The following is a 22,276-nucleotide window of genomic DNA, read 5'->3' as shown; positions in this document are numbered from 1 at the left end:
ATCACTGTATGGCTCGGACATTAATTGAAAAAGTGTCATGACCACTTCATTTTTGATGAAGCCAACAGCTTATGTCCACTTCCTCCCATCAACACTTGAGGAACAAGAGAAGGTCATCATTGAATACCTTCAAGCCACTGAGAAGCTCCAAAAGCTTCAAGATCTCCGCGAAGAGTTCAAGTCCCGCTTGAAACAGGAGAACTTACTACAGGAGTACATGCTCATTTTGTACCCATTACTAGATGGCTCCCATTTACCATCAGAGTACACTGCAGCTCTTGATGCACTCACAGATCTTCGCGATCACCAGCCGATCGGTAAAGAAGCCTTCGAGCTCACCATTGAGCAAGCCATCCTCGCCAAGTACAATGCAAAGAAGCGGATGCTCGAAGCTCTTGACAAGATCAAGGAGTACGTCGAAAAGTACTAAAAATAATTTTGAGTAAACGTTAAGTTTTATTGAGTAAGTCTTGAAACATTTGTGCTTTTGTTCTTGTTTGAACAACCATATTTAACATTAGATAAAAAATTTTTTGGTTAAACAATAACATACTTAAGACATAAATTATACCTACTTATTAACTCAGTATATTGAGCATTATATGCATACTTAAACTCTTGAGCAATATTGTTCTCATCAATGATTCTGATCTGAGCTATTTTTGAGAAAGGTGGTGGAATACCACAGCATGTAATGTCTGGGTCCAATAAATCTATTTCACACTTGAACCCAGTCATTCTGTGAACAACTTCTTCCAAGTCTGGCTTAGGTAGTAAGATCTGATCTTTGCTCACTAAGTTAGAAAAGAGCTCTTTGTCTTGGTCTAGAAGTATCTTCTGGTATATACTAAGTAAATACTCTTCTACACCAATCCTCGATGAAGTCTCCACAGATCTCGATGAGGTCAGGTTGGAAGTTAATGGACTTAAAGGAGGAGGATACATTGGTGCTTCTGAGTTCGTAGTTGTTTCCTCTTTTTTTATCTCTGTTGGAGCATCACTTACTGTACCAGATGGATAGTTCTTTATCACAATGTTATTAGTTGTTCTTGAATCAACATTGCTTGTTGGTTCAATTGGAAGATTAGCTGCACCATAAAGAATTGACTTCGATCTCATTTGTTATGAGTAAAAATTGTTTTATTCTCATATAAATGACGAACATTAACCCAGAGAACAACACAGAATATACTGCAACAGGAGTTGTTTACAATGATCTAGATCAGATCGTCCAACTCAAAGCCCCAAGAGGAAGGAATTTAATAAGACAACCTCCACCAAAGATATATGTTGATGATGGTAGTAATGGGTTCAACTTAGTGTATCATTACTCATATCCTCAATATGCAAAAATTGGGTCTACCCCAAACGTGACAAACCATTATATGAACCTTTATGATGAAGCAAGGTTTCATGCACCAACGAAGAAAGAACCTGATGCATCAAGATTACATGAATTCGCAGACCATGATGGTTATAGCGATTACTCAATGCCTGTAAGACTTTAACGTTAATAAAAAAATGACTGTTGGTAAACAAGAAAAAACTTTAATACAAGAGGATTTGATGCTACCAATATATTCAACTGATATGGGAGCTTATCAATTCGATACATTTGAGAATCCTGGTGGAACACCACCATATTTTCTTTTGTTCATCAATGTAAACAGTAGAAAAGGTTATGCGTTCCCAATGAGTGAAAAGAACTCAAACAATGTTCTAAGTGCAATGCAGAAGTTCATTTCACAAGCTACAGGTGAAATGAAGCCTACAATACTTACTAGTGATGAAGACCCAGCTTATACGACACAAAATGTTCGAGATCTGTTGGTCAGTCATAACATTGAGCACATGACGACACAGAAATACAATCATAACATACTAGGTATTATTAATAGGTTCTGTAGAACTATTAGAACTATGTTACATATGAAGTTAAACCTCAAAGAAGGTGATAAAACACCACCTTTCACTGCAGATACAATGAGACAAATTATTAATGACTACAACACTGAATATCATTCAAGCACACAACAAAAGCCTGATGATTTCACAGAAAAGGATAATGAGGAATATATAAAGAAGCAAAGATTGAAAGAAGAGTATGTCAGAAAAAATAACCTTTATAACTTAAGACCTGGTCAAAAAGTTCAAGTCATAGTTGAACCAAGAACATGGGGTAAAGGTAACCAACAAAGAAGACATCTTGATCCTTCTTATTATACAGTTGATTCAGTTGATACAAGTGCATACTTGTTAAGAGCAAAAGATGGAAGTGTTGCAAGATATCCATGGATTAGATCATGGATTAAAGCAAGGAGAAACTTTAGATCAAGGAAGACACGGTGCTGTTAAAAGTATTGATGGTCATGAACTTGTCGGTAATGATGTAAAGTATGATGTTACGTTTGAGAACGAAAATACAGGAAAAGTGACAGGTAGAGGTATGCGTGAAGGTAATCCAAACAGGTTGTCACAAATGGAAGTACAGTATTGGAGGAAAAATATTAATGAAGGTCATGTTAAAGATATGCCTAGTTTTCTTGAGAAGTATCGTGGGTTTCGAGTTTAGCTTGTAAGTCCTTTATTTTTGTTTCATACAATGAGATCTTCCTTCTGATCTGTTCATCATTGAGAGGTTGCTTGACTTTACGGAACTGTACACGTCCGTCTTTCATTGTATGTACATAATATCCATCAGGAACCTTACCATCTTTTATATATTCAGTTAACCACTTTTGTTTAGTTGATGCTTTAATGACTTGACTCATTTCTTACTGGATAAATTTTTATGTTTTTTATCTTTTGACGATTTTTCTTATCCTTATCTTTCTTCTTGTCCTTATCTTCTTTGTTTATCTTCTTTTGTCTTTGTCCTTCTTTGATTTATCCTTCTTGGACTTCTCTGCTGCAGGTGGTGTTGGATTCTGTTTGACTTTAGCACTTGGGTCAGGACCTTGTCTCTGAGACTTAGATATAGATTGTTTAGGAGCTGCTGCTTGTTTAGTTGCTTCAGCTTGTTGTTTAGCTTGTTCTGCAGCTTGTTTATCATTCTCTTCTATTTCCTTTGCACCAGTTGCGACTTCATTCTTGAACTTTTGGAGATTCTCAGCAGCATCCATTACCTTATTCGCTCCTTTAAACAATCCATAAAATTTCTGCCATGGTGGTACTGAAGGTATATTTCCACCAATTGCTGGAGGAACTGATGCTTCAGGAGTTGGAGATGGTGTTGGAGTTGCTTCAGGAGTTGGTGTTGGAGTTTTGTCTGAATTGAGATGCTTTTCTGCTTCAAGAACTTGTGTAGTATTTTTCTCCAGGTATGCTTTTGCAACCTCCTTAACTTCTGGACGTTCATTATTTACATCCTGTCTTGGTGTTGATGTTTCAGTAGCGTTTTCCTGAGTTACATTAACAACAGGTTGCTCAACTGCTGAAACATTAGCTGCTCCAGTAATGTTATGAGTAGTTGAAACATTTCCTGATATACCTTCTCCTGTTGGAACTCTTGGAGCAATTGTTGTGATGTTCGCCATTGCAGGAGTTGGTGTTGGAGTTTCTTTCTTTGGAGGTGGAGTTGGAGTAGTAGTGTCATCAATCTTTCTGTCAGCTTTCGTCGTTTGCGTTGTAGTATTTGTTGTTTCATTACCATATTTTGCTCTTAGTCTGGTAAGCTCTAACTTCATATGTTCTTCAGGATATGCATACTTATTATATTCACCCTTAATATTCTTTTTCCATTCATCGTATTTATCTTCTACTGATTTCTTAATTGATGCTAGTCCGTTTACAGCCAATTCATCAGTACCGTTATCAGTAGTCTGGTTATATAAAAGATTATCAGCTGATCTAATTGTGTAATCCGTAAGATTACCAAAACGCTCTATTGTACCTAATGTTGCGTTCTTCAGTTCCTTTCCAATTCCTTGTGCAGCATCTTTGACTAAATCAGCACCCCATGCACCAAATCGTCTCACAGGAACCGCTATTGATGGTGTTGGTGAAGGAGATGGCGATGGAGATGGTGATGGTGAAGGAGATGGAGATGGCGATGGAGATGGTGTTGTTGCTGCTTTCGCCTTTCGTTCAGCTTCTTCCTTAGCCTTACGAGCTTTTTCTTTCTTCTTAAGCTCCTCTAGTTCTTTACGTTCAGCTTCTTCTTTCGCCTTTCGTTCAGCTTCTTCCTTAGCCTTACGAGCTTTTTCTTCATAATATTTTGTATACTTATCATCAGCCCAATTACCAAGTGATTTGGCACCTGTTAGTATTCCATTTGCGGTTGATGTTGCTGTTCTTCCGAGCCATCCCCCTACCGCTGAAGCACCATTGCCAATAGCACTACCAGCATTTAAAATTCCACGACCCATCCATATCCCTGGTTTTGCCTTTGTATTAAGAGTAAGAAATTCTTCCTTCCTATCTTCAGGTGTAGGATTTGTAACAGTTCTTACAGTATCAACAACAGTGTCAACACCGGTTCCAATAGCACTACCAACAGTTGTTGCACCAGTTAGAATACCATGGATAACTAAATCAGTAGCTCTTGAGACAACATTATCACTCGAGGCTTTCTCTGCTGGATAGTTTGATCCTTGGTAAGTTCCTGGACCACCTCTATTTGAAGCTTCTCCTTCAACTATTTTCTTCTCTTCTTGTGCTTGTTCTCTGGCAACACTCAATGCACGTTCTTGTCTTTGAATGTTGTCTTTCTTTAACATGTAACCACCAAGTGTCTGTGGTGGTGAGTTTTTATCTAGTGCAACATCAATTGCAGCCTTTTCTTTTCGCTTTTCTTCGTCTAACCAATTTTGAATAGATTCTGCATCAGTTGGTTCAGCTGGAGTTGGAGACGGTGTCGGAGCTTTAGTCGGAGTTGGAGATGGAGTAGGTGCTTTTGTAGGTGTCGGTGATGGAGTTGGAGGTACTGTTGGTGTTGGCTCTGGTGTCGGAGCTACTGTAGGTTCTGGAGTTGGTTCAACAGTCGGTAAAGGTGTTGGTGCCTTTGTGATTCTTGGAGTTGGCTCTGGTGTTCTAATAGGCGAAGCAGTTGGTGTATTAGCTCTTTTAAGAACCTGTGATCTTTCCGCTTGATTTGAATCAGATACTGGGTTAGTTGTACTAGGATGTGATACAGGAGTTATTTTTGGTGTAGGTGTTGGTTTATTTAATGTTATACCATGACTACTCGACATTGGTGGAGGACCTGCGTGAGCAGTTGGTGTCAGAGTTGGCGTTGGAGCTACTGTAGGAGTTGGTGTTGGAGCTACTGTTGGTTCAGGAGTAGGAGCAACTGTAGGAGTTGGTGTTGGAGCAACTGTTGGTTCAGGAGTGGGAGTTGGTGTTGGAGCTACTGTAGGAGTAGGTGTAGGAGTTGGTGTTGGAGCTACTGTAGGAGTAGGTGTAGGAGTTGGTGTTGGAGTCGACATTTGTTTTAACCTCTCATTATACCAATTCTCCAAATAATAAGCCTCACCCATTAAGTTACTCTGTCTTTGTTTTATAGAAAATTCACCTAACAGTAATTCATCATGAATCATTTTCTGCAGCTTTGTCGTGTTTTCTACTTCCTTTATTAGAAAACTCGATGTATTCGCCAATCCTCTATATTCCTTAATCATCTTATCTAGTTTGTTCATATTTGGTACTTCCTTTTTCCTCTCAGCGTTAATCTCTCTAGATCGTTTCTCCAATTCTTCAACTACTTTGTAAAGCTTATTTATCTTGACATGTGATTCCTTTATTTTACCAGTCTTTGGATCCTTAGGTTCCTTGTATTTAGCTAATTTCGTCTCTATATATCTTCGTTTAATGTCATATCCAGGATCACTAGTTTGTAAAGGACGTGAAGGTGGACGAAAATAAGGTATGTTGAAATCTGGATCATCATTAATAGAAATTGCTTCTTTTGTCTTACGAACAAAGCCTTTAAAAGGGATTTTACTAGTTGGTGCATAATCCGTTGCAATCAAAAATCCATTTTGTCTTTTTGGGAAAACGATCTCACCTTTTTGGACATATTCTTTCTCAAAGTATTGCCTAGCATTGTAATTAAAAGCAAGATCATTATATATATCGCGCAAAAAATCAAATGTTTGCTGCTTGACCTTTTTATCATTATATCTCGTACTAATCATCGGTCGTTTATTCTTCCATTTCTTTACTCGTTCATCAATGAGTTTCCTCTCTTGTTTACTCATTTAAACCTCATAAAAATATATTATCTGCGTATAGTGCCACTAATAGCATTAATCCATGGCATGTCTGATAGTACACGTACTGATTGAACTAATGGCTTATGATTGTTCCAAATAGCTCCTCCAATGTACGCGTTATACTTATTGTTGTCAATAGTTTGTTGAGGTTGAACTATAGGTGTTTCAACAGGCTTGTCTCTACTGAAGTCACCACCAAGAGCTTTATTGAATGCTTTAAGATTCTTCGTTAATGCATTATCTTCACCTAATGTAGCTTTTGCAATTCTTTCACCAAGACTACCGATAACACCACCGACTTGACCAACTTGAGGGAAAAGTTTGTTAGCAATGTTAAATCCAGCACCTATTACAAGACCAGGATTGTTTTTAGCCATACCCCATCCAGCTTTAACATAATCGCCAAAACCCATTTATTTCTTCTTAAAATAATGTCATCTTTTGTTGCTTAACTTCTTTAAAGTCCGTCTTTCCTGCAACTATATGAACTTCCATATATGAACGAGGTGTTGGTAGCTCTTTGTATTTGTTCCATAACTCTTCCCAATCTTCTGTTGCTCCTGACTGTTCAATCATTGACTGAAAGTCTCTCATAGAATAACCTTGAAAGATAACGAAGTCAGTGCATAGTCTCTTAATGTTTAAACATATATGTCTCCATGTTTGACACATGATGACAACAGTATAGTTATAATGTCTGACCTTAGTGATGAAGTTCGCTAATGGTGAACGTGGGTCATTCAATAAGTCATGACCACCATAATCGTCTAACACTAATAGAGAATTACTGGGATACTTTGTGAAAGGATATTTGTTCAACTTCTTTACAACATATATTGCAATCTTCTTATACTCAAACTTTCCATCAGGTTTCCTTAGTTGATGCTTTGTTAAGATGTGTTCCATCTCCTCTGAAATTTTTTCGAACTTACTTTGAACGAACTCAACAATAGCGTAATACTTTGCTTTCATCTTAACGTTCTTCATTAAATAAGGCATAAGTTCTTTATCATCCTTTTTCAGTACTGGTGCTTTAACTTGACTCATAAATGTCTTCGCTGTTTTATCCATTGTTCCTGATGTTGCTGAGATAACTATTGAGTCATAATATGGAGTATTAGTGAAGCGGTCTGTTATCATTATATGACGAATAACACCATATGTCTTACCTGAACCCATCTTACCGCAGTAGAAATAAACACCATTAGTACAAAATGGATAATCATCAGAAAATGGCATAATGAGTGCATTGTTTAGTTCTTTACTATTCTTACGTGCTCCATCATGAAGAATCTTATCTACTTGATTAATAACTTTCTCCATCTTTTAGTTACATATAAAATGTCTAAATATGATGGATTATACTATGAACATGTTATGACTGATGGCACGATAAGTGGTAATACAGTCTCATATAAATTACCGAGAGACTTCATTGAATATCCTGCGTCAAAAGCTCTTGAGATAAGAAAGATAAGTCTTGAGCATCCAGACTTTAAGTTTCTTGCTATTCCATTAGAAATGACAGATTCATCAAATCAGTGAAAAAAAGGTTTGACATGAGATATTACATAAAACCCAACATGACTACACAGGAGTTGAATGAAGGTCTTATGGAAAAAATGACTGAGGCAAGTAGAGAATTTGTTGATTGTTACTATGATTCAAATGAAAATAAATTGAATGTATTAAGAAAAGGTACATCACCAATCATAACATTACCTTCATACAGTAGTATAGAAAAAAATGCCTTGAATTATAAATATGACATGTCCCTAGGAGATGTGTTGGATTTCATCACTGCATTATTAGAAACCACTGAAACAGACAAAACATCAAGAAAACCAGATCTTGTTTGGGAAGATGACCATGATAGAACATTCATGCAAAAAGTAATTCCATCGAAAGCAAAATTTTTAGACTTATGGGAAAAAATATATCTCGCGAATGCATGTATATTATAGTTTTACCATAGCAGATTTCACTGACGAAAATGATAAAGATAAAAAAACATATAAGTACTTTGATGAGCTTTTCTTAACTATAGCGAATATCAGGTTTATCCTTGAACGAAAGGGCAAACCAACATATAAATTTGTCGGTTATCAGATAAAAATAAATCCTCTCCTTGAGCCTTTAGTGTCACTTTTTGTCACTTTTTCATTGTGCCGGTGCCTGTAGCTGTAGGCTACAGGCGACGCACAATGTATACTGTACTGAGATGGATGTTTAATATTTGTGAGTGAGAATGCAAGCAGGAGTTTGGTACTTTAAGGCTAGGTTGAGATAGATTTCCCATTATATTATCTGTGAATATATTGTTTGAAAATTCAAGATATAAAAATATATTATCAAAAAATTTTATATTTTTAAATACAATAGGGTGGAAGTATAGTACGATGAGATAGCAATGATATATTTTATAATGGGAGGTAATCTGAAGATAAGTAGCAAATTTTATGCGATTTTGATTGGGAGTTGGAGGGTGTGAGTACTATAGCATGTAATAGTATCTCACACCCTCCAATTCTTCCTATGGCGCCGAAAAATTTTTGGTGAAATGCGACGACATTTCACCAAAAATTTTCGGCGCCATATAGAGAACTATAGTCTGCGAGGTACTGATTCTATCTATGTACCTCGCAGACCATAGTTCTCAGCCAAAATGGCTAAAAATTTCGGAAATTCGAAATAATTTTTTTGAGAAAAAATTAACCGTTTAACATTGCCAAAAATCTAAAAAACTCACAATTTTTTTAAATTGATAACCCTCAAACTGTTTCCAATCAATAATTTGAGAGTCTATATGATAATGTAAAAGTTAAAACATTCAAGTATTTAAGTATTTCTTTAAAATATTAACTTTTTTATTTTTCCAATAAAATTCTAATATCAAATATTTTTATTTAACGATTAATTTTATTTATATTTTTATAGTTTTTCTAAGAAAAAATATTGTTAGGGTTTTATGGATTTTCAATTAATATACAAGATAATTCATGAATGTATATATTTCCAAGTTTTTAAGGATGCAACACTTTACATTTGTAAACTGTCAAAAATGAAGTCACGCTATTTTTCATGCATTACATGCCATTTGTATCTTGTCGATAGTTGTTCTAGTTCTATAGTCATTTAAGAGCGTAATTCTTCGTTTGACTTTTTCAATCACAAAGTCAGCGAAAAATCTCGCTCTTAAATGGCTAAAAACGGTAGGAATGATTTTGTCTGAATGATATTGATGAATATTTTGTTCCACATGACCGAGCTCCCAAGAGACAATCAAGAATTTGGGAGATTTTTGGAAGTTCGGTCATGAGGATTGTACTTGCAGGCCCAGACTATACTTTGGTCAGGGCTTCGTATTTCATTGTTCCCAGGACCGGATTCTCCACTGAAAATATACGTTATTTTTTATTTTTCTATGAAAAAATAGTTTTTCATTTTTATAATACTATATAGTTTACTACTTGATAGATCGTCTATTTTCTATTCCGTATGATTCGGAATCTTTGCATTCCAAAAATTCGTTTTCTGCTTTCAGAACGCGAAAATATCAACCATATGATGAGATAAACAAGAATGTTATGTTTTTATTTATTTATTTATTTATTTATTTATTTATTTATTTATTTATTTATTTATTTATTTATTTATTTATTTATTTATTTATTTATTTATTTATTTATTTATTTATTTATTTATTTATTTATTTATTTATTTATTTATTTATTTATTTATTTATTTATTTATTTATTTATTTATTTATTTATTTATTTATTTATTTATTTATTTATTTATTTATTTATTTATTTATTTATTTATTTATTTATTTATTTATTTATTTATTTATTTATTTCAATTTTCACCACAACTTTACAATGAGCTAACAAATACATAGTATACTAGAATCAAAATCTCGAGCACAAAAGTGACATTGAATACTTGTAAGTATAGAATTTCCATGTAAACTATTCATTTCTATCGTTTTTTGTAGTCCACATTTCCTCACTCTCGATTTTACTCATAAAAATATTTAAAAATCACTATACAATATATAATATATATATTTATATGGTTAAAACAATGTTATTTTGCGAGATTTCATCTGAAATTAAAATTAGGGATTTTTTGGGAAGACTACAAAATTGTGCGGCCAAATTGCCACCATTTTGTAAAGTAGTTTTTTGACATACAGTGCAATTGCAGGGGACGTGTTTCAAAAAAAATTTAATGGTTGTGTGAGAGACCTTATTCCCTTACAGGAGCTCCAGAGCTCCCAATCCCTACGAAAGGGAGCTCCGGAGCTCCTGAATCTGTATCAGCAGAGGCCCTTTACCATTTGGGCCTCTGCTGATTTAAGATCAAAGCAGCCTTCTGCTTTTCAGGAGCTCCAGAGCTCCCAATCCTACGAAAGGGAGCTCCGGAGCTCCTGAATCTGTATCAGCAGAGGCCCAAATGGTAAAGGGCCTCTGCTGATCAGAAGAATAAGGCAGCCATTCTACCTCTTCAGGAGCTCCAGAACTCCGTTTCCTCAAGATCAGGAGTGATGGAGTTCCTCACTTTCGATTTGTTAAAGCCTGTTCTTTTGGGAACAGTGTAATGCATGAAAAATAGCGTGACTTCATTTTTGACAGTTTACAAATGTAAAGTGTTGCGTCCTTAAAAACTTGGAAATATATACATTCATGAATTATCTTGTATATTAATTGAAAATCCATAAAACCCTAACAATATTTTTTCTTAAAAAAACTATAAAAATATAAATAAAATTAATCGTTAAATAAAAATATTTGATATTAGAATTTTATTGGAAAAATAAAAAACTTAATATTTTAAAGAAATACTTAAATACTTGAATGTTTTAACTTTTACATTATCATATAGACTCTCAAATTATTGATTGGAAACGGTTTGAGGGTTATCAATTTAAAAAAATTGTGAGTTTTTTAGATTTTTGGCAATGTTAAACGGTTAATTTTTTCTCAAAAAAATTATTTCGAATTTCCAAAATTTTTGACATTTTGGCTGAGAACTATGGTCTGCGAGGTACATAGATAGAATCAGTACCTCGCAGACTATAGTTCTCTATATGGCACCGAAAATTTTTGGTGAAATGTCGTCGCATTTCACCAAAAATTTTTCGGCGCCATAGGAAGAATTGGAGGGTGTGAGATACTATTACATGCTATAGTACTCACACCCTCCAACTCCCAATCAAAATCGCATAAAATTTGCTACTTATCTTCAGATTACCTCCCATTATAAAATATATCATTGCTATCTCATCGTACTATACTTCCACCCTATTGTATTTAAAAATATAAAATTTTTTGATAATATATTTTTATATCTTGAATTTTCAAACAATATATTCACAGATAATATAATGGGAAATCTATCTCAACCTAGCCTTAAAGTACCAAACTCCTGCTTGCATTCTCACTCACAAATATTAAACATCCATCTCCAAAAAACTAAATTCTTCACAATTTTTTTTAAAATTGAGAACATAAAAAACGTATGCATTCAATAATTTAAGATACTAACAAATATTACAAACTTCAAAATATCAGATATTAACGTTTTTCAATTAAAAAAAATATCGAGATTGGGACAAAGTTGCAATTCGGCACTTTTTGTAAAAAAATGGGGTCATACTCATAATGAATAGAGACTTATAGCCAAGTCTTGATATCATGCAGGGAGAATATACATTGATAAGCAATTATATTTTATAGTAGTAGTATTCAGAAATTCTTACAATTTACAATACAATTTTCAAAAATGGATAAAGACTTATAGCCAAGTCTTGATATCATGCAGGGAGAATATACATTGATAAGCAATTATATTTTATAGTAGTAGTATTCAGAAATTCTTACAATTTACAATACAATTTTCAAAAATGGATAAAGACTTATAGCCAAGTCTTGATATCATGCAGGGAGAATATACATTGATAAGCAATTATATTTTATAGTAGTAGTATTCAGAAATTCTTACAATTTACAATACAATTTTCAAAAATGGATAAAGACTTATAGCCAAGTCTTGATATCATGCAGGGAGAATATACATTGATAAGCAATTATATTTTATAGTAGTAGTATTCAGAAATTCTTACAATTTACAATACAATTTTCAAAAATGGATAAAGACTTATAGCCAAGTCTTGATATCATGCAGGGAGACTCTCTACAAATACAAAAATTGATTATCATAAGGAAATACAAATTTATCAATTTTCATGTGAAAATTACATAAATTTGTTCTCCAATAAATAGCAATAATACTTTGAATGTTATATTAAGTAATATAGCTTCAGGTAAATAAGCTTACACTTCAAAAATATACTGTTTATTCATTAATTTTAAAAAAAGTCCAAATTATCTAATCTTGCTTACTCTTCCTTTAAACTTCTTTGTGCCAAATTTAATATTGCCTTCAAAGATGGAATAAGGACACTAGGTTCAATCCTTCGGCTTTCGACAATTTCCAAAATGTGTTGAATTAATTTCAAACATTCATCGTGTTTTGAAGCTCTTTGCTCAACAATCTGATTATCTGCCCTTGTAAGAATTCTTACTGCTCTTTTTTCATTCAAAACATTAGCGACTTGAACCTTAATAATCACATTTGGAATCACAACAGTGATGAGAGTTATGACGATGTCATCAATGCGCTCATTTTTCTTACCCAAGAAAAATGTTTGCTTTAATTGATGAAAGTGTGATTCCGCAATGTTATTCGTGGAATCACCTTCTCCACGATATAACATCATCCAATGTTCTTTGGTTCTTCTCCATTGTTTATCGAAATACTTCAAAGCGCGCGGTTCTTCTTCTTCTAACATTGTTGTCAAGAACTCATATGTTTCATCAGACTCTTCAGCCAGCTTTTCTGCATTCGTTGCATCTGCACGTAATGTCAAAAAGTCCATTGCTAAATAGAAGTTCTCAAAATTCTGTGGATTGTCAAAATAGCTTCCAACTTTTGCACATGCGCGTAAAACATGCACAGCGCACCAACTGAGCTGCGCAAGAGGAAATCCGTCCTCAATTGCGCGAGCAATGTTTAGCGCACAGTCAGCGCTCCAATGCTGTGGATCCAGGTGCGCAAACTCACAGAATTTCACCAAACATTCTTGAATTTTTTCAGATGTCTGAGGGTTCACTAAAAAATAGCAAAAGGGGAAAATTGTGTTTTGACTTGTTTTCATTGTTACTGCAAACAATTGGATCTTTCCTTTAATTAAAGAATGAGTGGAATCGACGTGGAGAGGGTTATCAATGCTATGCACCAATTCTTTTGCAGCAAAAGGTGCATATATGATTGTAAACTCGGAAAAATCTCCATTGTAATCAAATTGAACGAGATCATCTGGGCACTCTTCCTGTAAATTATTCAAAAATGCTTCCAAAGAAGTGTAAGGATCGTTTGATAATCTTTGTGCAATAATCTCATCAAGGCGATAAAATTTGTGCTTTAAAGCATCAGTAGACTGCGCGAAAAGTTTCATCGTTTCTTTGTTATTCGTATCAATTCCGAACTTATCAAAAAATGCTTTTTGAGCAAGAAATTGCTTTCCACCGTTTTTAATATAAAGTTCGATCCATTTTTGATAAAATTTACTCGCGTAATGTGAACCCATTTCAACTCCTATATGATGGCAATGTTCTTCATTAACTTTGCTTATAGTAAACACTCCATTTTGTTCTTCAACCCTAAATTTTGCCTTGCATAGGGGATACGAACATGAATAAGTGACATATTGCTTTGGAGATCCCGTTCTTCTTCTGTATGGGACACCGCCCTTGACTTCCTGTTTAATACCAAAAGCAATAAGCTCCTCTAAGTCCACCGAAATCATAAAAATGAAGTGATTTTGAAAAGAGTTAACAAAATTCAAATCGAATGGGGGACAAACTCGCCCATTGTCACTTTTCATTAACCTTAAACTTGTAATTTTCATTATTTTTAATTAACCTTATTTCTTTCCCAATTCCTGATTTATTTTATTCACTTACTATTAAAAGTCACATTTTAATAAAATATAATAATTTATTTATAGCATTTTTTACTATACTGTAATAAAAAATTAATTATAATAAATTAAATGTTTATTAAATCAAATGTTTTCTTTGCAATAATATTTTTAATGTTGAGTAAACAATGTTGGGATCAAGTGTATCATTTTTCAGACCTTTCTGAACAGCTTCAAGCATACTGATGCATTCGACTTTTTTAAATTGTGTCATTTCTTCGAAATCTCTTGTGACTTTTTTGATAACTTTAACACTTCTCTCTGAATCCAGACCTTTAATTTGCAACTTAATCAGGAATGAAGGAACAACACTGGAATATAACTCGATGACAAGTTCATCGAGTCGAAGATTTGGTTGTACACCACTTGTATGTGCCGGATACCATTGTGTCAAATTTTTTCTGAAATTAACTTTAAAAGTACTAAGTAAGATCATGAGATATAGCAATATATGTTTAAACTAACTTATATTTTGTCATAAGACGAAATGGTGGAAGTGAGGTGAAGTCAAAAGTGACATATATTTGGCCGGCTAAATTCCCCTTTAGTTTACATGTCAAAATTACAATAAATTAATTATTTTGCTTAGCAATTAGCTATGTATTAAAACTAAAATTATTACTATTCAATTCTATACATTCAAATATTAAACAATTCAAATTTAATAACAAAGATATTACAATAAATAAAAAAATGATTAAAAATGTCCCTGAAAATTTTCTGAAAGCTATCTCGTGTTTAGGTCTCAATTTTTTTAGAAATAGAAAAAGATTGGATTTAACTTTCAAACATTATATATAGTTTTGTATATGGAAGCCTTTAAATACAAGTTAATGATATGGAGTTGTATTGCGAGGAAGAGGGAATCAAAGAAATTGACGAAGTTCCAGAATTTTATTCAACAATTCTTAATCAATTAACAAAAACTATACCGAAACTTATCTTACCATCCAAATCAAATCACATTACATACGGAATAAACATTTAATCTTTTACCATTAAAATTATATTTATACGTTATTTAATTTTTTACGTCTAAGTTGAATAGGATAATAGCCGAAGATATAAAGTAACTATAGTTTACAAGCTAAGGAACAAATCAGCATTGAAACTAAAAAATGCTGAAATATTATAATAAATTGAAGAAATACTGTGATAGAATACCTAGTTATACTAGATACTATTATAATATGAATTCATTTGTATTGAATATCGATAATAAAAAATCGATGAAATATTAAAATGAGAATAAATTAATAATGAGATTATAAATTAGAATTATTTCTCTTTTATTTAAAATAAAAACTTAGTTCTATTTAAATTCGATAAAGAAGTACGAAAAAGTTGTATTATACGTATGATGTTGCCCGATGTTTGGTAACACTATTGTAGAATATAAGCATATATGATAGAAAAGCAATATGCTTAATATCGAGTAATTCTAATTTTTTACGAAATTATTCAAATACGTTATTTTTTAAAATGAAAAGATAAGCATACCATTATGCAGTAGTTTGCGCACATATACTATGCTGATGAAAGTTGGTCTCTAATTCGAAACTTGAGTCTGTCAAATTGACGTTCCATTTTATTTTAATCGATATTCAATACAAATGAATTCATATTATAATAGTATCTAGTATAACTAGGTATTCTATCACAGTATTTCTTCAATTTATTATAATATTTCAGCATTTTTTAGTTTCAATGCTGATTTGTTCCTTAGCTTGTAAACTATAGTTACTTTATATCTTCGGCTATTATCCTATTCAACTTAGACGTAAAAAAATTAAATAACGTATAAATATAATTTTAATGGTAAAAGATTAAATGTTTATTCCGTATGTAATGTGATTTGATTTGGATGGTAAGATAAGTTTCGGTATAGTTTTTGTTAATTGATTAAGAATTGTTGAATAAAATTCTGGAACTTCGTCAATTTCTTTGATTCCTTCTTGAAGCGTTGAAATTTCTTATTGACTCTCTTTTTATAACTTTTGAAAGAAACCGTAAAAATTGTGAAACATGCTTTTTAATAAAAAACAATTTTGATGAAAACCATAAATTAATTTAAAATTGAAATAAATTTTTGAAATCTATGATATTGAATAAAAAAATTTATAGTGTAGATATTGATATAGATATAGATGTTAATTTTAATATGATATTTGATAAAATTTTTTTATCAAAACATACTGATAATAGGTTGACATGTAATATGATATTTTGCCTTGTAAATATATTTGGTCGGCAAAATAACCTAATTACTCTTATTTTGAGTTCACTTCCACCATTTCGTCTTATGATAATTTTGGTTGTACACCACTTGTATGTGACGGATACCATTGTGTCAAATTTTTTCTGAAATTAACTTTAAAAGTACTAAGTAAGATCATTTATTTTTGCATAATATAATGCCAATATGGTTTCTTTTGATTTTATTTCATTTATAAGCAAATCAGATTTACCCAAAAACTCCACTCCATAAGCGTTCATTTGCTAAATTAAAAAGTGACAATGGGCTAGTCTGTCCCTTTCTCATTCAAATCACATCAAAAACAAAAAACACATAAAAAATATTTTATTATACTCATTCGAAATTAAAAATAATAAAATTTATATATATTAATTTCATTAAATCAAGGATAAAAATCTCACCGGAAAAATAACCTCAGTGTGATAAATTTATCACCGGAAAAATTTACAATGAAAAAACCAGAATTTTCGAAAAAGTGACACCAACTATTAAAGTTATTTTATTACTAGATTTATTTACAAATTATAAGATAATATCATTAACCGAATATATTTTTAATATATAAAAAACTTTTTTTATACAAAAAATTACAATCAATCGATAAATATTATAAAACATTTATTCCAAAAAGATCAAGTAATAGGTGGGATCCTGCATATAATATAATTTTATGTCATAAAGTTTACAAATTTTAGATGGACCACAGTGAGAATGTGAGTGGTTAATTTAAAGGTGGTCTGATAAAGAAATCGAGGCTTACTCAACACAGCATGAAGCAGTTTCTAATACACAATCTTACTAGTCGTGTTTCGGTCGCCAGCGCTCTCATAGGGGTGCTGATTCAAAAAACCACTACTTCAAATTATTCAACAATACTCAATGCAGCATGAAGCAGCTACTACTGCTGTATCTTACTTGTAGTGTTTTGGTCGTTGGCTCTTGCACAGTCTCTCAGATTTTCAAAATTTTTCAAACACTATCTTGTTTCGCTCTCAGAAAGCTATCTTACAAAGACATCGAAGCTTACTCAACACAGCATGAAGCAGTTTCTAATACACAATCTTACTAGTCGTGTTTCGGTCGCCAGCGCTCTCATAGGGGTGCTGATTTCAAAAACCACTACTTCAAATTATTCAACAATACTCAATGCAGCATGAAGCAGCTACTACTGCTGTATCTTACTGGTACTGTTCTTCGCTTCTTACTATCAACTCTAAAACTAGTTTGATGTATTATTTATTCATATATAAATATATACATATATAAATATATACATATATAAATATATACATATATAAATATATACATATATAAATATATACATATATAAATATATACATATATAAATATATACATATATAAATATATACATATATATAAATATATATATATAAATATATAAATAACAAAATACAATCAAAAAATAGTGTTTGGAAATTTAAGGTTAAGTGTCACTTTTTCGTAAATTCTACCACACTCATAAGGTTAATACCGAAAATATCGAAAAATCAACATTTAAGGTTAATTTAAGAGTATGCACTTTTGTCACCTACTCAAAAATATCATTTTGCTTTTCAATTCGAACATAAATCTTAAATATTTTTAATTAATATCTGATTTACAGCATTATTATCCATTTATAAATCTGACAAATAAATGACAAAACCATCATAAATAGTGTCACTTTTTGTCAAAAATGAAGTCACACTATTTTTCATGCACAACATTTTTTAATGGAAGCGAACAACACAGCTCCTGCTAAGGCTGTTGCCATCCAGAAGCCAGAGGTGACTGAAGAACAGTCCTCTGGCGACGAGGAAATATTGATGGGTGGCGAGAGTCCGAAGACCGAGATCAAGATCCCAGATCTCGATCACAAGCAAACGGCAAAGAAAACGGGTCCACAAGCTACTCCTCGAGTTCTACGTTTAATCAAGACCAGCCACAAGTATTTGAAGCAGCTGGAGGAGTCAAACGTAGCTCTCGAGGAACTAAAGCAGCAGATCACAAAGCAGGCGGAGGAACTACAACAGAAGAATGAGTTCATAACATTACTCAACATCAAGCTCGACTACAAAGATGAAGAGATCTCTGATCTCAGATCTCGAGTTGATCAGTTGGGAAGGCAGTCTGATATGTGGCACGAACGCTTCATTACTGCAAACTCATCATACAAAGAAAGAAGCCACTTGTTGACTACTGTAATTAAATACTTATCTTTATAAAAAAATATCATTTTTTTTCCAGTGAAAAAAAGTATTTATTCTTAACTGTTTGTGGGGATCTTTAGAAGTTACCAAGGCACCAGACTGCGTGCTTCAATTCTTTGTTCTATTGCATACTCGATCATTTTCATTGTTCTCTTCGTTCTTTGTATTTGCGAGTATTGCTTACTTATAATGTGATCTTGGTTTCTTATGATCTTTGTCATGATCTCGATCCTCTTCTGGATCCTTTGTCTCTTATCAGTTGGAACATCATCCATATCAATTGGTGCGAATAAGAATCCCCCAGTTGTACGTCAGGCTGTTTCTTCGCCACTAAAGGCACGTCTCATTATGGCGTCCATAATAATTAGTGCCCGTATAGTGTCACTTTTTCATTGTGCCGGTGCCTGTAGCTGTAGGCTACAGGCGACGCACAATGTATACTGTACTGAGATGGATGTTTAATATTTGTGAGTGAGAATGCAAGCAGGAGTTTGGTACTTTAAGGCTAGGTTGAGATAGATTTCCCATTATATTATCTGTGAATATATTGTTTGAAAATTCAAGATATAAAAATATATTATCAAAAAATTTTATATTTTTAAATACAATAGGGTGGAAGTATAGTACGATGAGATAGCAATGATATATTTTATAATGGGAGGTAATCTGAAGATAAGTAGCAAATTTTATGCGATTTTGATTGGGAGTTGGAGGGTGTGAGTACTATAGCATGTAATAGTATCTCACACCCTCCAATTCTTCCTATGGCGCCGAAAAATTTTTGGTGAAATGCGACGACATTTCACCAAAAATTTTCGGCGCCATATAGAGAACTATAGTCTGCGAGGTACTGATTCTATCTATGTACCTCGCAGACCATAGTTCTCAGCCAAAATGGCTAAAAATTTCGGAAATTCGAAATAATTTTTTTGAGAAAAAATTAACCGTTTAACATTGCCAAAAATCTAAAAAACTCACAATTTTTTTAAATTGATAACCCTCAAACTGTTTCCAATCAATAATTTGAGAGTCTATATGATAATGTAAAAGTTAAAACATTCAAGTATTTAAGTATTTCTTTAAAATATTAAGTTTTTTATTTTTCCAATAAAATTCTAATATCAAATATTTTTATTTAACGATTAATTTTATTTATATTTTTATAGTTTTTTTAAGAAAAAATATTGTTAGGGTTTTATGGATTTTCAATTAATATACAAGATAATTCATGAATGTATATATTTCCAAGTTTTTAAGGATGCAACACTTTACATTTGTAAACTGTCAAAAATGAAGTCACGCTATTTTTCATGCATTACACTGTTCCCAAAAGAACAGGCTTTAACAAATCGAAAGTGAGGAACTCCATCACTCCTGATCTTGAGGAAACGGAGTTCTGGAGCTCCTGAAGAGGTAGAATGGCTGCCTTATTCTTCTGATCAGCAGAGGCCCTTTACCATTTGGGCCTCTGCTGATACAGATTCAGGAGCTCCGGAGCTCCCTTTCGTAGGATTGGGAGCTCTGGAGCTCCTGAAAAGCAGAAGGCTGCTTTGATCTTAAATCAGCAGAGGCCCAAATGGTAAAGGGCCTCTGCTGATACAGATTCAGGAGCTCCGGAGCTCCCTTTCGTAGGGATTGGGAGCTCTGGAGCTCCTGTAAGGGAATAAGGTCTCTCACACAACCATTAAATTTTTTTTGAAACACGTCCCCTGCAATTGCACTGTATGTCAAAAAACTACTTTACAAAATGGTGGCAATTTGGCCGCACAATTTTGTAGTCTTCCCAAAAAATCCCTAATTTTAATTTCAGGTCAGGTGAGTGGGGCTTCCAGGCGCGTTGCGCCCTCTAGCCCCGGAGAAACTAGAGGAGGAATGATACAAAGACCAGATGAAAAAAATAAAAATATTATAATAAAATTAAATTTTTAGTCTTAAATTGTTTTTTTTTTATTCGGTATATTCTGAATCTTGAATGTCTTGGAAATTTTCTTCTTCTTCGCTCTCTGAGGTGAGGATTTCTTCGACTTCTTCTTCGCTCTCTGAGGTGAGGATTTCTTCGACTTCTTCTTCGCCATTGGGAGCAACAAATCCTGCGATGAAAACTTTGTATATACCTTCTTGAGGAGTCTCTATGATGAAAGTCGTATTGTTGAGGAAATGGAACTCGACATCTTGAACAAATTGGCAACTGCTGTGTGTGAATTTTGCAATTGTGAGAGGCTTTCCTTTATAGCCCTTGGGAAAGCTTGAGATAGTTACTGTTCCTCCATATGGAACTCTGGCAGGAATATCTAAAGCAACAGTTGTTATAACGTGGAAATTGTCTTGAAATTCTGGTAAAGGTTCAATGCAGTATAGTCGTTTTGACTGGTTGTCTTTTGTGTAGAAATATAAATAGAATGACCTTTCACCATGTTCATTCAATTCTTCCAAATAATTGTATGAATTTGGATATAAACGGACAAATTCAGCAATTTTAACTTCTTGTAAATGCTTCTGCAAGTTCTTTGGAAACAAGTGAATGAACTGGTCAATAGCTTGCAACGCTATGAGATTGGCAGTAACGGGTAAATATGAAGCAAACATGTCAACAAGTACGCCAGGGTCTTTTATTTCGTTTTCAAGAGGCTGAATGGCATCCATGACAGCTTGAAACATCTCGTTATAATCTCGATTGTCTTCTGAACCCCACTGTTCATTTAACTTATCTAACAATTCTAACCTTTTTTGCGTATTTTCTACGAACTTTCTCTGAAAGAGGAGTGTCGCTATCTTGTGTGTCTTGAATTTGAGACTTAAATTGTTTGCTAAAGGCGAGATATCGTGTTTGCGACCTAGTGGTCATTGCAGAATGTGTTTCTGTATGTTCGATTGGATGTGTTTCTGTATTTTCGGGTGGTTGTGTTTCTGTATGTTCGATTGGAGTCTGATTGGTATGAACTTCTTCTGAAAATGCTTCTGTTCCGATAGTTGTTGTTGCCTGACCTGTTGGCTGAGCTGTTTCTTTGTGCAAATGCATATTGTCCAACAATTTGTCTTGAATTGTATGAGGAAGTTGTTTTGGTATTATAGGAGGTCGTAAGGGTTTTGAGAATGGTGAGACATAAGTTGTAGGAACTTTAACTGCAGAGGTAGTCGAAGAATTGTTTGCGACACTTTTTCTTCCTTCCATTATGAAAAATAAACTGTTTTTTTTCGGACCACTCATAGAAAAGTTTAAAATAAACCGTTTTACCAACGGAGACCCCCTCTATTTTTTTATTTTATTTAATAGTTACCGTTGGAAAAACGGTTTATCTCAAATATTGAATGAACTATAAACGTTTTTTGTTTTCTATATATACTTTTTTGTCCAACGGTAAAACTTTTTACACAACGGTTTTTGAGAGTTGTCGCCGTTGACTTTTTTGTAGAGCACTCAAAATAGTATAACTTTGTCCGGACAAGTAAGGGTCTATCGTCGCTACAGGAAAAGTTACAGGCGTTCCAAGGAAGTATACTTTGAGAAGCCTTTTCCCCTTATAGAATGAGATAGGACGGTTATTTTACA

At 33.3% G+C, this 22,276-nt stretch overlaps 7 protein-coding genes and 1 pseudogene across 8 annotated transcripts, besides 15 other annotated features; 4 read left to right on the top strand and 4 right to left on the bottom strand.

Moving 5' to 3' along the window:
- Nucleotides 1-7,535: part of a mobile genetic element that runs on past the window's edge.
- TVAGG3_0067800 (uncharacterized protein) lies at nucleotides 56-430 on the top strand (the record flags this gene model as incomplete). Its single annotated transcript, XM_051221559.1, has 1 exon — nucleotides 56-430. The coding sequence occupies one exon, from the start codon at nucleotides 56-58 to the stop codon at nucleotides 428-430; it is 375 nt and encodes a 124-aa protein (XP_051106545.1).
- On the bottom strand, nucleotides 538-1,119 carry TVAGG3_0067790 (uncharacterized protein; the record flags this gene model as incomplete). The annotated part of the gene is made up of 1 exon (XM_051221558.1): nucleotides 538-1,119. One exon carries the CDS (start codon nucleotides 1,117-1,119, stop codon nucleotides 538-540), a length of 582 nt encoding a protein of 193 aa, XP_051106544.1.
- On the top strand, nucleotides 1,155-1,508 carry TVAGG3_0067780 (uncharacterized protein; the record flags this gene model as incomplete). The annotated part of the gene is made up of 1 exon (XM_001322632.2): nucleotides 1,155-1,508. The coding sequence occupies one exon, from the start codon at nucleotides 1,155-1,157 to the stop codon at nucleotides 1,506-1,508; it is 354 nt and encodes a 117-aa protein (XP_001322667.2).
- Nucleotides 1,693-2,355, top strand: TVAGG3_0067770 (integrase core domain containing protein family; the record flags this gene model as incomplete). Its single annotated transcript, XM_051221557.1, has 1 exon — nucleotides 1,693-2,355. The coding sequence occupies one exon, from the start codon at nucleotides 1,693-1,695 to the stop codon at nucleotides 2,353-2,355; it is 663 nt and encodes a 220-aa protein (XP_051106543.1).
- TVAGG3_0067760 lies at nucleotides 2,816-3,686 on the bottom strand (annotated as a pseudogene). Its single transcript has one exon. A coding segment is annotated over exon 1 (871 nt).
- TVAGG3_0067750 (microtubule-associated protein family) lies at nucleotides 4,956-6,134 on the bottom strand (the record flags this gene model as incomplete). The annotated part of the gene is made up of 1 exon (XM_001284492.2): nucleotides 4,956-6,134. A coding segment is annotated over one exon (1,179 nt), but the record flags the coding sequence as incomplete, so codon positions are not given.
- Nucleotides 6,636-7,535, bottom strand: TVAGG3_0067730 (protein of unknown function, DUF4106 family; the record flags this gene model as incomplete). Its single annotated transcript, XM_051221556.1, has 1 exon — nucleotides 6,636-7,535. One exon carries the CDS (start codon nucleotides 7,533-7,535, stop codon nucleotides 6,636-6,638), a length of 900 nt encoding a protein of 299 aa, XP_051106542.1.
- A 2,069-nt stretch (nucleotides 7,536-9,604) lies between these two features.
- Nucleotides 9,605-9,766: a mobile genetic element.
- A 652-nt stretch (nucleotides 9,767-10,418) lies between these two features.
- Nucleotides 10,419-10,733: a mobile genetic element.
- Nucleotides 10,734-11,819: 1,086 nt separating this feature from the next.
- Nucleotides 11,820-14,127: a mobile genetic element.
- Nucleotides 14,128-14,164: a terminal%2Cinverted (terminal inverted repeat of MuDR-5/MuDR-7_TvMULE4 transposon ID:TVAGG3_0067680).
- Nucleotides 14,128-14,734: a mobile genetic element.
- Nucleotides 14,735-15,367: 633 nt separating this feature from the next.
- Nucleotides 15,368-15,417: a mobile genetic element.
- Nucleotides 15,368-15,417: a terminal%2Cinverted (terminal inverted repeat of ISTv2 transposon ID:TVAGG3_0067670).
- Nucleotides 15,418-15,985: 568 nt separating this feature from the next.
- Nucleotides 15,986-16,014: a mobile genetic element.
- Nucleotides 15,986-16,014: a terminal%2Cinverted (terminal inverted repeat of ISTv1 transposon ID:TVAGG3_0067660).
- A 546-nt stretch (nucleotides 16,015-16,560) lies between these two features.
- Nucleotides 16,561-16,799: a mobile genetic element.
- Nucleotides 16,762-16,799: a terminal%2Cinverted (terminal inverted repeat of MuDR-5_TvMULE4 transposon ID:TVAGG3_0067650).
- Nucleotides 16,800-16,991: a mobile genetic element.
- A 1,004-nt stretch (nucleotides 16,992-17,995) lies between these two features.
- Nucleotides 17,996-18,071: a mobile genetic element.
- Nucleotides 18,072-18,249: 178 nt separating this feature from the next.
- On the top strand, nucleotides 18,250-18,741 carry TVAGG3_0067620 (uncharacterized protein; the record flags this gene model as incomplete). Its single annotated transcript, XM_001289554.1, has 1 exon — nucleotides 18,250-18,741. One exon carries the CDS (start codon nucleotides 18,250-18,252, stop codon nucleotides 18,739-18,741), a length of 492 nt encoding a protein of 163 aa, XP_001289555.1.
- Nucleotides 18,742-20,123: 1,382 nt separating this feature from the next.
- Nucleotides 20,124-20,438: a mobile genetic element.
- Nucleotides 20,439-22,276: the final 1,838 nt, after the last annotated feature.

Source organism: Trichomonas vaginalis, chromosome IV (assembly GCF_026262505.1).
Source record: "Trichomonas vaginalis G3 chromosome IV, whole genome shotgun sequence".
Lineage (NCBI taxonomy): Eukaryota > Parabasalia > Trichomonadida > Trichomonadidae > Trichomonas > Trichomonas vaginalis.
The sequence above is the reverse complement of the archived record's forward strand: the minus strand, read 5'-3'. Positions and strand labels throughout refer to the sequence as shown.